Source organism: Drosophila pseudoobscura, chromosome 4 (assembly GCF_009870125.1).
Source record: "Drosophila pseudoobscura strain MV-25-SWS-2005 chromosome 4, UCI_Dpse_MV25, whole genome shotgun sequence".
NCBI classification, from domain to species: Eukaryota; Metazoa; Arthropoda; class Insecta; order Diptera; family Drosophilidae; genus Drosophila; species Drosophila pseudoobscura.
In genome coordinates, this window is record NC_046681.1 from 5,893,209 (window position 1) to 5,908,803 (window position 15,595).

The following is a 15,595-nucleotide window of genomic DNA, read 5'->3' on the forward strand; positions in this document are numbered from 1 at the left end:
AATTAATTTTTCTTACCAATTAAATTTATTGATCTATACAAATTAAATATCAAAAATTATAATCATGTGCATTGTCAGAACATTTCCAAAGTTCTATCGATAGTTTCGATCAATTGTGAAAGACATCGATACGATACTTATATTTGTTACGTCTGCAGCCCTGAATGGCGGCAAATCACACACACACACAACCACAAACTTGCAGATCGTCGTCGGGCGCACTTTCAATGTCGTTTTTGTTGATACTTATCGTTGTTTTTGTATGAAAAAGTTAAAATATTAGTTAATTCATTAATTAAAATCCAAATAAATGTTTAAAAATCGTATAAAGCAGTGCCTTCCAATTCGAAGCTGTGTCTGATTCTTATTTTTTTTTATCAAATAGTTTTGCGTGTGCTTGTGTGTGTGAGAGTAGCAGGGATAACAGAACATTTCCCATTTGCGCAGTTTATTCCAAGAAACCTGCGACCAAAAGGAGAATTTCGCTTGAAATAATGGCACGCGACGGCACACAAGGTGGGACCCAAGGGGCCACCCAGAGCCAGGCATCCAACATTTGGACGCAGGTGGAGAGCCAACCGATGGAGAGGATCGTGTGGGGCAGATTGTACGGAAAGAATATCAAAATCAAATCGCTGGGTACGAGCTCCAACTACCGCATAGTGTATACGCATTCGTCCTTTTCTGTTGGTAACCATCCAAAAGTCTTTGTTCTTCGTGATCCTAAACAGTCCTATCATATGTTTTAATATATGTACTATGTATTCCCTATAGATCTGAACAATGACGAATTCAAGGCTGGACGTGGAGAGGCGAATGACTTGGTCCTGACCCTCAAAGATTTGCCTGAGAAAATCCTGACGCGCATTTCCAAAGTGCATTTTATCATAAAGCGGGCAAATTGTGAGCTGACAAATCCGGTCTATATACAGGTAGATATATTATGGGTGCACCCTACCATTGTATACCTAAAGTCCTCATCTTTTGTTCTCCTGTTACCCAAGGACCTCTCACGCAATGGGACTTTTGTGAATAATGAAAAAATTGGCACCAATAACATGCGCATTTTGAAAAACGACGATGTCATATCAATTGCCCATCCCACATACAAAGGTAAGGGGATCTGCCAGCAGCGGAGAGTCAGAGTGAAATTTGCAACTAATTTTGCACCTGCTTCCGCCCTTTGTAGCCTTTGTGTTCAAGGATCTCAGCCCGAATGAGGCCATCGGCCTGCCCGAAGAGATAACCAAAACGTATTCTGTAAATCGTAAACTGGGCTCGGGGGCCTACGGTCTGGTGCGTTTGGTGTATGAGACGCGCACCTGCCAACAGTTTGCCATGAAAATTGTTAAGAAAAATATGCTGGCGGGCAGTGCACGACCCAGCACGAATCTCAGCGATCCCGAAAGGGTTCTCAATGAGGCAAAGATTATGAAAAACCTCACCCACCCTTGTGTGGTGCGTATGCATGATATTGTGGATAAACCGGACTCGGTTTATATGGTCCTGGAGTTTATGCGCGGTGGGGACTTGCTTAATCGCATCATCAGCAAAAAACTGCTGTCGGAGGAGACCTCAAAACTATATTTCTACCAAATGTGCCATGCTGTTAAATATCTACACGATAGAGGTGGGTTTTGGGAACATTTCCAAGGAGTCTGATTGATTTTCTCCCTCTCCAGGCATCACACATCGCGATTTGAAGCCAGATAATGTTTTGCTAGAGTCGGGGGATGAGGACACACTTCTCAAAGTCTCTGACTTTGGGCTAAGCAAGTTTGTACAAAAGGACTCTGTGATGCGGACACTCTGTGGCACGCCGCTTTATGTGGCCCCTGAGGTTTTGATCACAGGCGGACGAGAGGCCTACACCAGGAAGGTGGACATTTGGAGCCTGGGTGTAGTTCTGTTTACCTGGTGGGATAATCTTTTTTTGTATACCCGTCTCAAGAACGCTTCTAACGGCTTTCTCCTGTTGCAGTCTCAGTGGCACATTGCCCTTCTCCGATGAGTATGGCTCTCCAGCAGCTGAGCAAATAAAAAAGGGTAAATTTGCCTACCGACACCCTGCCTGGAAGGGTATATCGCAGCGTGCCAAGCTCTTGATAAATCAAATGCTCATTACGGATCCCAAGAAGCGACCCTCAATCGATGATGTACTGCAAGCCAATTGGCTGCGAGACACAAAAGTGCTGCAGAAGGCCAAGCAGCTAATGAAACTCGACAGCATGGAGATCGATGAGGTAGAGAATAATTTCCTGGAGCCACCCACCAAGCGTTCGCGGCGATAGCTAAGCGGGAAAAGGTTTTAATTTTCTGGAAAAATTAAGAGGACATTTTTCCCACCCCAAAAAAAAACCCTCTGCCGCAGCCAAGACGATACGCTCTGTTTTTGCGTGAAATGTGTTTCGAAATCAAGTATTTTTTTGCGGTTGTTTAGTTTTTACGTTTTGTTTGTTGTAAGATAGCCACAAATCAACCTGTTGATTGGCATTTAGTTGTACATAAGAAAACCATTATATCCTTAAGGAATGGTATGTTTTTTCCTGATGACCCAGTACTTGGCCTTTTACATAACTCTGCTTGCGTAAGGGATCCCCCACTGACAGGACAGGACATCAAAGACACCAAAACTGAAGCATTGTTCCGATCAGATCATATAAGACCATTCCAAATGATGATTGTTTAGTAACTAAACACAAATTATTAATTAGAATTACAATCTGACTTTTTGGTTGCAAATTACCCGAGAGCCTTTGAAATAAAGATTTTGAATTTATACAACGAATTTATGGAAAGTGGAATTTATATTTTTATATATGAAGATTATAAGTAAATTCTATTAGCAGTAGTTGTGTCATATTTTTGTCAAGTTAACAAAGAATTTCTATTAGACATTTAAACGTTTTCTTGAACAGTTGAAAGAAAAATGTAATAGACCCCAAAATAGGCAACCCCATTTAAAGTCGAAAATTGTGTTTTTTATGTTCCTTAAGGAAACTGATTTGAAAATAAAAGAAAGGATACATCTCCAGTGTTTTCCCAAATGGTTTATAACAAAATCATAAAGCCATTTTGTTCTTGAGCCATGTTTAAAGAATATATGATTAGATTTATAATGTTAAACAGTGTTACAGGCAAGTCTCAAGACAATATTTAATTTGTTCATTTCTTTCAACAAGAAAAAAAATACTCTTAAAAAAATATCTTCACGAATTTGTATTAATATAATACAAATCCCTTGAAGTAAAGTGCATTTCTTGTATATAAATGGTAAACAAATATCACTTGAATCAGGACAGGTCCTAATATTGCAAAAAATATATAAAAACCTAAGGTATAATATGTTTGACCATTTTACGGCCATGTCCAATGGTAAGTAGTGTCTGTGAATCTGTCCAAACGGAGTCCGTCAGACGGTCATGCGTGTCCTTATTTGTATAGATAATCTCATGGCTCCCATTCATTTTGGCTATCTTCACGCCAGCAGGCTGATTGCTCATGACAGCCAAATGGGGTCTGCAAATAAAGGAAAATGGTTAGCTCTTCCGTACATTTCTAAGCATATATTACATCTGGAGCCGCACCCATTGATCGAAAGCTCTGAGATAATGCTGTCATCAAAGTACTTCATCGTCTCTTGGAACTTCTTGGGTACACGAATGTCTATGGTATGGACATTCCCATCGAAATCACCAAAGTAAATGTAGTTATCGCCCTGGAGCTCCGTGGGCCCTGCCCAGGCGGCACAGGTGAAGCTAATCATACGAGTAGTGTCGTTGTAGAGGGTCATGGAAGATGGTGCCACGGCACGAGCGTCCCAAATGCGGGCACAACCCCCACGATCACAGGTAACAAACTGGTCGCAAGTGCTCAGAGGTGTGGCCATGCCCGTGAGTTTGTCCGTGTGGGCATAGTTTGTGCGGTAAGAGCTCTCCAGATCTGCCCCAGCGAAGTTCCAAATCTAAAAGAAAGCGTTCCTGGTGATTAAAGAATCTCTAGTCCCTATAGAACTTACATTTATTGTACCATCTGGAGATGCGGTTACTGCCATTTTTTGATCCGCCTTGAACACACTCAAATGGCTAATGGCCGATGGATGGGCTGCAGATTCGCCGATCATAAAAAGGCAATACGGGGATACGGGATTCCGCACCTTTGAGTATGTGGACCAGACCTGCAGTTTGGTATCTCCCAGTGCCGCCAGCAGCACGTTGTTTTCCGCATAGCGAACAATGTTCACCGTGTGGGTTGACTGCAGTTTGAAGTCCGCATTATTCTCGGTCATGTGCTTCGCATTGTCCTCCGAGTGGCCAAAGAACACGCCCCACCACTCGCAACCTTTCCGGCGATTGGTGGCGAGAGCAAAGTGGTTATGTTCGTTGACGCTAATGCTGTCCCAGCAGCTATGCAGCCGAATCGAAAGATTCTCCAAGCGTGCACTCAGATCGGCAGCGTTGAGATTGGGATATTCGAGGTTGCCGGCCAGCTCTATGTTTGGCGGCGGTTGGTGGCTATCAGGCTTGCGATATAGCTTAGAGATTTTTTGGGGAAACATTTTATTCGAAAACAAATTAACAGCGGGCGGGGGCAAAAAAAAATAAAAATCACAACAAGAAGACCAATGTGGCGGCCAGGGATGGGTAAAAGGAAATCCGCCGCCCGATTGTTATATCGATATAGCGATGCATCTTGCGATGGTTTGCAACTCAATCGGATTCGAACTACTTCAAGTACGAGTCCAGTCAAGTCTGGAAACACACAACGATTAATTTGTATTAACCCAAAAAACGCTCGCAATTGGATCCCAAAATTATATTAATATGATAACTGTGGCGTTCAGTCTGTGGCATTAAATGTTTCATTTAAGACACCTCGTAAACGGATCGTTTGAGTTAAATGTATGGCTTTTGGTTTATAACGTTATCTGTCCATGGGAGGGGGTGAGGTGAGACTGCTCTCGCGAAATTAATACTTGTTTAGTGGCTCCACCTGAAATTTTCAATGCATCCCAATAAATACATACCTAGTCTATTATAATGTTTAATATATCTTCATAATCAGGATCGTCTGGATCGTCGGTGCCAATTTTCAGACTCCAAGGAAAAAACTCTCTTCATGTTTCGCCCCAAGTGTCGGCTGTCTTCTACCGTCATTTTAATGTTGTTCTTGGGATCTTGGGCTTAGCATCTCCTGTTTGCTTTGCTTTTTCAGCAAGCGCTCGCCAGCACTGCAGCTCTGCAGCAGGATCGCATATACATTGACGACCGCTGTGCTTCATTAAGATCTAATTAGACACTTTTAAATTCCGTCCGTCCGTGGTCACCATTTATTTCCTGAATTTTTCCGTGGCGACGCCAAAACATAACGGATCTTCTGCCCAGGGCTGCAGAATCGATTCAATAGTATCAAAAGAATATTTTTAAATATATTATTTATTTTATTATTATATTATATTACAATTTCGATCTTATCGAATCGCAAATGCAAGTGAAGTGAAGACGGATAGCCTCCAGAAGCAACATACGGGCACGGTACAGGCCAAAGGTACTCTCACTCCGAAGCCCAAGGAGCAGCAGACCCAACAACCGGTCAGCGCAGGTTCCTGTGCCGGCAATGTGTGGGAGGAGGAAGTTAATATCTAACGTTGCTGCTGGTCCACACCCACCGCCCCTTCTGCCAATATTTTACCTTTTTAGAACATTCCAAAGAGTGCCAATTGTGGATGGCGAGCTAAAAAAAATGGATTAACTTTTTAAAGCGACCGGAAATGTTAGACGGAAAGATAAACTTCGTGTCGCACTTGACATATTTCCAGAACGAACCTTTTTGCATCATGATAGATGAGTATCATATCCCTCATTTGGTAAGTGTTCTACTCCACCATCTCCACCTCCTGATCCAGCTGCTTCGGAAAATTATAATTAAAAACTATATATTTACAGACATTTCTTCCGACACCAAAGTGGAAAGTGCTGGCGATAGCTGCAAGCAACGTGTCAGCTACGGCATTCCAATATTTGTACATTCGTGTGGTAACAACCTGCTGGCGGTGGTGCCTGGCCTTTGCCAGGCCAATCTAGACATGATTAGTAGATGTGCAACCAAATTCCACATTTTCTCCATTTTATGGGATAAACGACATATGGTAAAGGTCATGGTGAGGCACCTGTTAACAGACACTACATTAAGTCTCTTATATGGCCAAACATATTTGGTAACGAAATTACAAAATGTTCCAGAGTTGGCCACCTCGATGAGCGATAAGTTACGCGTGTGCTGCCAAAACGAAGTGCTGATGTTCGGGAAAACGCTGCAACGCTATTTTAGCAAATCAAGGATCCTTTGATAGCCCATAACATAAATAGCGACAAATTGGAGTCCTTGGTCACAGCCCTTGGCCAGAAAGTTTTAGAAATAATGGTATATGCAGCGAACCTGCACCCACAAGAGGAGCTTCGGCGGTGCCCTCTATATTACTTGGCCCGTGTGGTGGGAATAATAAATTTAGTGACCACTCCCAAACCATGAATGTTTTGGGTTGTGAAACAATATTAGAGCCCACATACGAGGCTTGGGATCTTAGTTTAATCTGCAATGAGGTCAGCTCAAAGTCTGGTTGCTATCGAAATATTCGGTTCAACTCAACTGTTTAAAATTCAATTCTAACAAATTTAAATATACTGGGGCAATTTTTTTATTTTGCACGAACCAAGCTTCAAAAAAATCATTTTTATTTCATCACGGTTATATTGAAATTCTTGTATTCGGACGATGAGAGTAGAATTTCCTTTGTTTTCTGGAGCTGCTAACCGCTCCAAAGGTCTATAGGTAAACACGATCGTGAACTCATATTCAATACACGTGAACATTTACTATATAGTACATACCTTACAACTTCCGTAGATTGTAATTTTCTTAGCACTCTCATCATTTTCCATCTTCCCACCTTTCCCCTCGGTGCGAAATTAAACCTCCGCAACGTGTTTTCTCTTCGTAGCACCCTTAAATCCCCGCAACAAATCCTTCTGCCTCTCGGAGCGCACTTAAACCTCCGTATCCCAAATCTTCTCTTCGGAGCGAACTTAAAACTCCGACATAAAGATTTATGCCTGAAAATCACTAATCATCGGCAGTATGGTATGAAATCTATCACTGAGCGCAGAGGAAGTTGTGCTCTATTTCATAGCGATCGTTTCTTTGCTGCTGTAGTGTCCTATCCATTAAAAATGATAATCAAAAGCATACATTTCTCTCGCTTTCTCCACATTACATATTTAAATCTGGTCTCACGGTCTGAGCCTGAAGTGTAGTTGAATGCGACTACAAGAGATGTGCACGATAGATCGATACACTCCAAGCGATGATACGAAAACGATATATAAATCAAACAGCTGTTCCGACGACGGTTAAACAATTTCATTTGTTATTGTTCTCCTCGCCCTCGGTCGTGTCAGTTCTGGCGCGCTATATATTTTCAAGTTCAAATTTTTTTTTCGTTACTCCGCATTAGCATAAACTTTGTACGCTTGAGTAATTTATAGGATAGAAGGTCAACCCCTAGAGCAGAATTTACCGTTTCTTATATAATTATCGAAATAGAGGCGCGGCAAAATAAATGCAGGTCACGAAATTATTAAAAAAGAAACGCAAATGACTGCAGTGCTGCGCGAATTATGCCAATTGCAGCGACAACAACAACAAAGAACTTAAAAAGTGCCTTCATCTCGCATAAAACAGCGAAAATAACACATCAAATCGAGTTTGCAACGCGGCAACTAAAATAATTTAAGAACTGAACTCTTTCAATTTCGAACAAAGACCTGAAGCAGCAGCAGCATGGGTGGTGCTGGTGGCGGAGGGCTGGGCAGTGTGGGAGGGGGCGGTTTATTGGACATCTATGCCATAGCCTGGGAGCATCTCAGACCCGGAAGTTCGCCCGTTGATTGGTGTGAGGGCAATTATTTAATATCATCGAATATAGCCGAGTTTGTGAATACGGTGCGTATAAGCAATTTATTTTAAATATATAATAGATAAATGTTGTGTAAATAAATATACCGTCATATGAGTGTGTGTGTGAGTGATTTTGCCCTAGTTATTATGTTGAAGTCTTGCAGATAGGGTAGCATGATTTCGAGAAGATGTTTGCCAATAGAGAAGACAAAATAATGCAAATATATTTTTGTTGATCCGAACGTCTATCGTCTATATTCTTTAATAAAAATCTTTTCAAGAACAGCTCTCTGTGTTAACTATTTTGTTTGTAAAGATAATATAATAAAACTCAATAATCTGCATTTTATTGTTTAAGGCCCACCGAAGTTTGATCCAAATCTGAGAACTTCCATCGAAGTAAACAATCTCAAAGGGTATCAAACACTTCGACACCTGTGTCTAGCCCTTCGTCTCTGTCTTCGGCTCTACTGTAACAAAGGCAGCTGCAATTTTGCCTCACACTAGAACTCAAAACACAAACACACACTCACACTCACTCTGTGTGTGTGAGCTCAAACACGCGCTGTGCCAGGCCTTGACCTTTTTCCACAGGCCAGAGCGAGACCATATGTAATGCGAATGTAATGATGCTGTTAGCCACGCTTCGCCTTGGGAGAAGAAAGAGGATGGCGGCAGGTGCTGAAGAGGTGCATGCAAATGGTGATTTTTCTTGTTCCCAGTTTCTTTTTCGCAGAATTCGGTTGAAAGTGGAATTAAGAAAAGGCGACTGATGTCTTAATCTGTGAGGATTATAAAGCGTTCAGTGTAAAGTCCAACCAAAAATGCTATCACACAAATTACAGCCTTTTCTTGTATAATAGTTCATTCCCTTTCAAACAAATGTAAGCGGAAGTGGAAATGAGAACAAGGCTGTTTGACACGCTTTTGCAGGGGTTTTCTATAGGGGGGCAAGTTTTTCCTTATGCACAAGTGGGTTTTCGCAGTGCGACATTTTGTAGGAGCCTCTAGTTTCTTATCGCCTCAAGGGAAGGGTATGTACGGGTACCAGGGGGTACGGGTTACAGTCTAAATATTTATGGATTTTCCTTTAAACTACGCACTGCTGAAGTTTCCCCCGTTATACGATGGGGATGGTACCCGGTACTGCGTCTCACTCACTTTTATTCCTTCTTATCAAATAATAATCGGAACAACCCTTTACCGCCCACAGAGCTGGGGCTTCAATAAACAAAGAAGAAACGTATGACGCCATGAAGTCCACTCGAAGTGTTAGACAAAGATCTTTGTCTGTTTGTATGTTGGTTATTCCTAGGGGAAGTAGGAGGAATAGCTGGAATATCTTTAATATGGCGTATAGTTTTGACCAGTACATAATTGCCTAATTTTTTAGGAACTTGGTGTCAGGATATGTGTAGAAGACGTTTACCCAAAGAGATATTTAAGGGAGGTTTATCATTGGTTAAAGAAAAACGAACCACAAAAAATTACAAAGCGAACCCCTTTAGGTACATTTGCACCTAATATCGCACCTCTATGTAAAAGTTTAATGTTATCCCCTCAAACCCTACACTTTTCACACTTATTTCACAAACAATTGCATATATTTTATTGCTTAGAAATAATTATACAATTCCCGCAATGTTTTTAAAAACTTTGACCCCCAAAAAGGTTATCAATCTAGAGCACTCTCTACGATTATACCGCCACTTAATGAACTCGTAATATTATGTTCACGCACTATCATCAATTCTTTGTGTATTCTGACAAATGGGGGCAAATAGAAGACTTTTGGATAATGGTGTATTATAGAACAGCAGAGGGAATTACTGATGATACGCCTGGGGGTTGGGCCTTCCGTTTGCTAACGATAATCGGTCGGTTGGTCAGACTTGTAATTGATTTTCGTTGTCGTGAGTAAGCGTCAGGGGCAGGGACTGTGTGGGACTGTTGTTTAAAACGCATTTTGGCCTTTGTTTTAATGGAGTTGCTTCAGAAAAGTGAATGACCCCCTGCCCTGACTGCACTCCACTCCACAACAAAAGAAAGCGGCTTTACTTTTGATGAAATCACAAAAGTCAAGAGCTGTAATAAAATGTATATATGGAAGATACAATCTGGAGTGACTCTCCCCTTTTCTAGCCCCATTTCGTTATCAATTATTTCCATAGAACATGAATATGAAAATGCTTTCCCCACCATATAGTAGATGTGATAATTGATTCATTTCTCGCTTTGTTGCCCACACAAAATAATTATTAATTGCATTTAATTCAATTTGCTCTGCAATTTACGTGACAAGCTGGAATGACACGTACAAAATAAAGAAATTGGAGACAAAGGATGGGTTTCTGTTTGGTGTAAAGAACTCTTTGGTTGGAAATATGAGTATGAAAGAACTTTGATCATGAATGGGAACTCATTGTTTGTCACACTGTACAGTCCTTACTATATCGACCTCTAATGTCCATTTACTTTCAATCCACAGTTTAGCAATTTCCTATTCATTCTACTCCCCCCTGTGCTGATGATGCTGTTCAAGGAGTACGGACGATTTGTGACCCCTGGCATCCATGTGATATGGCTTCTATTAATCGTCGTTGGACTCAGTTCAATGTACTTTCATGCCACCTTAAGTCTGATTGGCCAACTGCTTGACGAACTGGCCATACTCTGGGTCTTTATGGCGGCCTTCTCGCTGTTCTATCCGAAGCGCTACTATCCCAAGTTTGTGAAGAACGATCGGTGAGTGCCTGTGCCAAAAAAAACAAAGACTTTTACTATCTACAAAAGCTAACCACCTTATTTTATTTTATCTTTTAGGAAAACCTTTAGTTGGCTCATGCTGCTTTCGGCGATTGCTGCCACGGCACTATCTTGGTGGAAGCCAGTCGTTAATGCCTTTGTACTGATGTTCATGGGTGTGCCGACCATGCTAATGCTCTACAGGGAGCTTCAGAGGTAACCACCTTCAGCCAACGTTTGCTCTGACCCGAAACGAACCCCGCCAAATCAGAGCCCCCATAAATCATCTATCTATCATCAGTCATCCGCCTTATCGGTGTGGTAATGTCTGTGCCTTGTGTGCGATATCTAAACTGGGAACAGGTGTACGCGTATGCGTCGAACCGCCTGTTTGTCTCCACATCGATTGTGAAATTAGTATCACCTTATCGCAATGTTTGTTAAATTTTTACTATATTTTTGTGTCATCACGTGGTAGATGTCAAAGATCAAACGGAAATGGTGCTTCCCTACTCGTTGTGCGGAAAGGTGTTTCGCTGTTTCCTGAATGGAAATCTGTTTCTCCTGAATTCTGTTTGGCAATCAGTTCCCTCGCCGTCTGTTTGCTTTCCCTGCGCTCTCTTTGCGGAAAACTCTCAATTATGAATCAATCATTATAATGGTTTTAGAGTTTTACCACTCGACTTTCGAGTGTCGTATAGATAAGCCTGAAGTTGGCCCACTTAAGGCCGCACCGAAGTGTTTTACAATGGAAGATTGACTACTGTTTGAGCGACAGTCTCTGTGGGTTTTATAGTTGTCATAAAATGTTGAAGGGTTTGATGGGTTTATCTCCTACTACTCCTTCACTACTGTTTGGTATAAAGTTTTAAAGGCGTTTTCCTCTACAAAATGCTACTAAAAATGGTTTAAACTATGTATGTTTGGGGTATCTTTTATCTTAGCAGCACTTTAAGATGTGTTTTACTGTATCATAATATGTTATGCCACGCAGAAACAAAGTTAAACCGGCCGAGGAGTTCTGCTGCATGTCCGGGGAAATGTTTTGCAGATAGTTTTACAGATTTCAGACTGTATTTAGTCGTATATAAACTCAGATTCCACTCTTAAATCTACAAGCATTGACTAAACCCAATAGAAATTTGACTTTTTTGCCACTTTATTTTAGCCCTGGAAAACGTTTTGCTTTGCTAATAATTTTGGGGATCCTCGTTATATTGCTTATGCTATCCTTACAGATGCAATATTTCTTTGCATTCTTGTCATCAATGCACTCGGACTGGTTTTTGTACCTATTCAATCTGCTCAGATCATCCACATCCATATGGAGTTTATGTTGGTGATGGTTCCATCGAACCGTGGCCTCAAAGAGCGCCATTTTTGGGCGTGTCCAGAACTGCATGATGTACACACGTTCGTCCTTATCCGTGGTGTTAGTGCCCATAGGTAAGTGCAACCTGCGATCCATTTTGTGGATATTCTTGAGGGTGAAGTTGTGGCACTTGCGCGTGAATTTCCGCTTCTTCAGGTGCTCGTTCATTTGCTGGACCACGGCCAAGCCAATGGTCCTTACAAAGTCGGTTTTCTTGGCGAGGGTCTTAACGGGATTGCAGCAGCACCATTTCTCCTCAATGCCGGCCTGCTGGCATGACCGATTGAGGGGTAGTTCGAAGAGCAGCGATTGACAGCTTGGACACGCCACAGATCTGTGTTTTTTGGCGAAATCTGCCATGGAGGTGCTTTTCAGTTGTAGGAGATGATGCAAGGTCATGTGTAAATCGTAGTTGGAGGACAACCGATTGCGATTCTTAACTAGATTAGCCACCAGATGGGGATACTTCTTACGGAACCAGGGCGGAACATAGATAAACATCATGGGCAATCGTTCCTCGTAGTATCCCGATGCCGCACCCCTCAGGGTATCATAGCGCTGCCCATGATCGCTCATTAGGATCACAATTGAATGATTGAAGAGTCCTGCCACCTCAAAGGAATGAAGGTGCTTCAGCAGGAGCGCGTCCAAAGCGGTGGCCGCTGTAAAAAAGTTGTGGGTGAAGCTGTTGCTCCACAGGAAACCAAAGAAGGGGTTTTTTTTTAAGAATCGATCGATGAACTGCTTGCCAAAGTTCCACACATAATCGAAGCTCAAACGACGGCCCACACAGAAGGAAAATCCAAACTCCTTGGTCACGGGAAACTTCTCCTCAATTGCCACGAGGAAGGGACGCAGATAGTAGTCCACCGGCTGCTGTAGAAATCCCGGCAAGAGGTAGTTGAATGTATTAATCGCTTTGCAGTCTTCGGCAAAGGCTGTCGTGTAGTTTGAGCTCTTGAATCTTTTCCAAACGAAGGGCGCTGTGTCCAGGCAGCCACTCTTCGTCACGTTACACATTTTCGCCAGAGTTTTTGGGGAGTGTCCCGCCAGAACAGCCAACAGATTGGGAAAGGTGTTGTCCCCCACCTTGCTGTAGCCCTGCATCTCGAACCATCCTGGTTGACTCACAAATTTGTAGACCAGGGGCATGGCTCGTCTTAGATTCATGCGTGAAGTGGAGTCCAGTCCCATGAGAAGGACACTCGGCTTGGGGTTCTTCTGCTGCTGTTTGGCATACGCTTTTGCCTCCTTCTTTCTCAGATGATCTTCGATGAATGTCAGGCCATCTGTTTGGAGAAGTTTCGGTGGTTTTTTCTGCTCTTTCACATAGCATTTGGTGATCATAAAGTCCGTGTGCTTTGGCACCAAAAGGTTGTCTGGTAGAGGAACGCTCTTAAACTCTCTAAACGAAAATACAACCTAATCCAAGGTTCTGGCATACATTTTATGCTTCAAATATCCACCTACCTGTAGGAATTGTCGGGAATCTCATATATTTCATTTCTCCCGATCTTTTGATACTTGCATTCCAAGGTAGCATTACCCTTTGATCCTTTCAGCATACGTTTGGCCATATTCTCGTGTATGTGAAGGCGATATTGATTGAGCTTAAAGTCAAATTCACTTGTCACCAGATCGCTGTCGTTGTGGCACTCCTTCAACGAATGCTTCTCAAAGACCTTCATGATATCGGCAGTAAATGGATCGATGTAGGGTATTTGGCACAAAGAACTCTTTACAAAGTATTTTTGCTGGACGGCTACATGCGTTTTGAGCAAGAAACACAGGCATATTGTAAGAAACAGAGCTCGAAACACCGCATTTATCTGAGACATGACTAGAACTAACATTTTAAATCATAATTCTGTTCCAAAAAAGGTCTCTTTAATGGGATTTTCAACGCTTCAAAACTCTCTAAGTGAATGATGTAATGATTTGAGAGTACAGGTGTATGGCACGTGTGCCTCGATCCATAACCATAGCTTTAGTTATGGTTATTTGCTGACGCCATTAGATTGTTACATTTTCTTCTGCTTAGAAAAGTTACTTTCGTTTTTAGCACACTTTATTGTTCAAACATCGGCTATTGATACTCCTATCTTCTTGCCAAAGTTCAGGGACCCCTGAAACTTTAATCGTACAGACAGTTTCCAAGAATCAAACGTCAGTTAACATGGATGTCTGTTATCAAAGCCACTTATCAATTAACGTCTAATGCCGTTGTTCTGCCTCTTTTTAACCCCCGACAGAGTCAGCGATCAGAGGGTCTATCGCTTGGGTATCCGTTGCACAACCGTGTGGGCTGTGGCTGTCTTCTGCTGGATCAACGATCGTATGTTCTGCGAGGCCTGGTCGTCCATCAACTTTCCATATCTGCATGGATTCTGGCACATATTCATCTTCATTGCCGCCTATACGGTCCTCGTGCTATTCGCCTACTTCTATGTGGAATCGGAACTGCCCCAGCGACAGCCTTTGCTCAAGTACTGGCCAAAGAACGAGTTTGAGTTCGGGATACCATTCATATCCATTAGGAATCCAGGTAAGACTCTACGCAGCACCATCTGAGGAGAGCAGCAACAACAACAAACAAATGACCAAAAAACTAGAGTGGAAATGTGCTTTAAAGATCGTAATGTGGTTAAAACAATAGAAATAAGTAATGGTAGCGCACAGTTTTTTAGATATAGTAGCATACGGTATACGGTTGAGGAGACGGTTGGTTGTATTGCGAGGAGCAAAAGTCTGTTAAAGCCTTAAGGTTTGTTGTGCAAAAACCAAAAACTAGGATATACAAAACTATAAATTTGTGTAGAATGCAAAAACATATCCCAAAAAAAAAAACCCCAAAGAGTAAGTACGATATTCCGCTTAACCCAAGGAGAGTTCCCAGAGTCTAGCAGAATGTATGTTTTTTTTCCTGCATCCAAAACAGACTGTGATATGTTTATAAGTCCATCCCAAAGACTTCCAGAGAAAGAAAGAGGGTTCCTAATTTGTTCCCATTTGCCGTACCTGATTTGTAGCCTTCTAACCCCTTACTAATCCTTAGCCAAATCATTACTAACACACGACTAACGACTAATCCGAAGTAGAAGTTTGCTCAAAAAACCACAATATGTTTTCAAAATGCCATTTGCCTGAATCCCACAGATACAAAAGATTGGCTTAACTACTGCAGACTATACCTGCAGCAGGATCACGACTACAAGCACGGATTAAGCAAGATTTCAGGGGACTAGGAGCAGCTGTCTCCGCAAAAGTTAATCAATAGACATACTAAACGAGTACGCAACGTGATATAAATTAGTGTTGAAGGGAGAATAAGGAATGCCTAAAATTACCGCCTTTTAGCCTGCTCAACACAAACAAAGAGCCAATAATAATCCATAGAAAACCAAAAAGTATAGCCTGCCATATAGAGCAATAAACTTAAGACGAAATGATAATAATTATTCATAGATTATAGAATGTATACTATAAATGTAATTGTTAATAAACATTTGACGAATATCTCAC

The 15,595-nt window shown here is 41.8% G+C and overlaps 4 protein-coding genes and 1 long non-coding RNA gene across 6 annotated transcripts; 2 read left to right on the forward strand and 3 right to left on the reverse strand.

The window, feature by feature from the left end:
* Positions 1 to 148: 148 nt before the first annotated feature.
* lok (ovarian-specific serine/threonine-protein kinase loki) lies at positions 149 to 2,788 on the forward strand. Of its 2 annotated transcripts, XM_015181232.2 has the most exons (7): positions 161 to 260; positions 386 to 690; positions 775 to 932; positions 1,005 to 1,113; positions 1,190 to 1,630; positions 1,683 to 1,917; positions 1,982 to 2,788. In XM_015181232.2, the coding sequence occupies exons 2-7, from the start codon at positions 495 to 497 to the stop codon at positions 2,289 to 2,291; spliced, it is 1,449 nt and encodes a 482-aa protein (XP_015036718.1). In that variant the 5' UTR covers positions 161 to 260; positions 386 to 494; the 3' UTR covers positions 2,292 to 2,788. The 2 variants fall into 2 exon arrangements, with proteins under 2 accessions (XP_001356111.2, XP_015036718.1); XM_001356075.4 differs by having other exon boundaries at positions 149 to 639.
* A 329-nt stretch (positions 2,789 to 3,117) lies between these two features.
* Positions 3,118 to 4,643, reverse strand: vls (valois). The gene is made up of 3 exons (XM_001356074.4): positions 4,019 to 4,643; positions 3,588 to 3,964; positions 3,118 to 3,519 (listed from the first exon to the last, which is right to left on the reverse strand). The coding sequence occupies exons 1-3, from the start codon at positions 4,556 to 4,558 to the stop codon at positions 3,333 to 3,335; spliced, it is 1,104 nt and encodes a 367-aa protein (XP_001356110.3). The 5' UTR covers positions 4,559 to 4,643; the 3' UTR covers positions 3,118 to 3,332.
* Positions 4,644 to 5,487: 844 nt separating this feature from the next.
* Positions 5,488 to 5,955, reverse strand: LOC26534039 (uncharacterized). Its single transcript, XR_001451385.2, has 3 exons — positions 5,826 to 5,955; positions 5,692 to 5,733; positions 5,488 to 5,605 (listed from the first exon to the last, which is right to left on the reverse strand). It is a non-coding gene; the product is annotated as an uncharacterized lncRNA (long non-coding RNA).
* Positions 5,956 to 7,427: 1,472 nt separating this feature from the next.
* bwa (alkaline ceramidase) lies at positions 7,428 to 15,594 on the forward strand. The gene is made up of 5 exons (XM_001356072.4): positions 7,428 to 8,001; positions 10,445 to 10,701; positions 10,780 to 10,917; positions 14,326 to 14,618; positions 15,230 to 15,594. The coding sequence occupies exons 1-5, from the start codon at positions 7,840 to 7,842 to the stop codon at positions 15,316 to 15,318; spliced, it is 939 nt and encodes a 312-aa protein (XP_001356108.3). The 5' UTR covers positions 7,428 to 7,839; the 3' UTR covers positions 15,319 to 15,594.
* Positions 10,542 to 14,298, reverse strand: LOC4816273 (uncharacterized). Its single transcript, XM_001356073.4, has 2 exons — positions 13,544 to 14,298; positions 10,542 to 13,478 (listed from the first exon to the last, which is right to left on the reverse strand). Exons 1-2 carry the CDS (start codon positions 13,924 to 13,926, stop codon positions 11,861 to 11,863), a joined length of 2,001 nt encoding a protein of 666 aa, XP_001356109.4. The 5' UTR covers positions 13,927 to 14,298; the 3' UTR covers positions 10,542 to 11,860.
* Position 15,595: the final 1 nt, after the last annotated feature.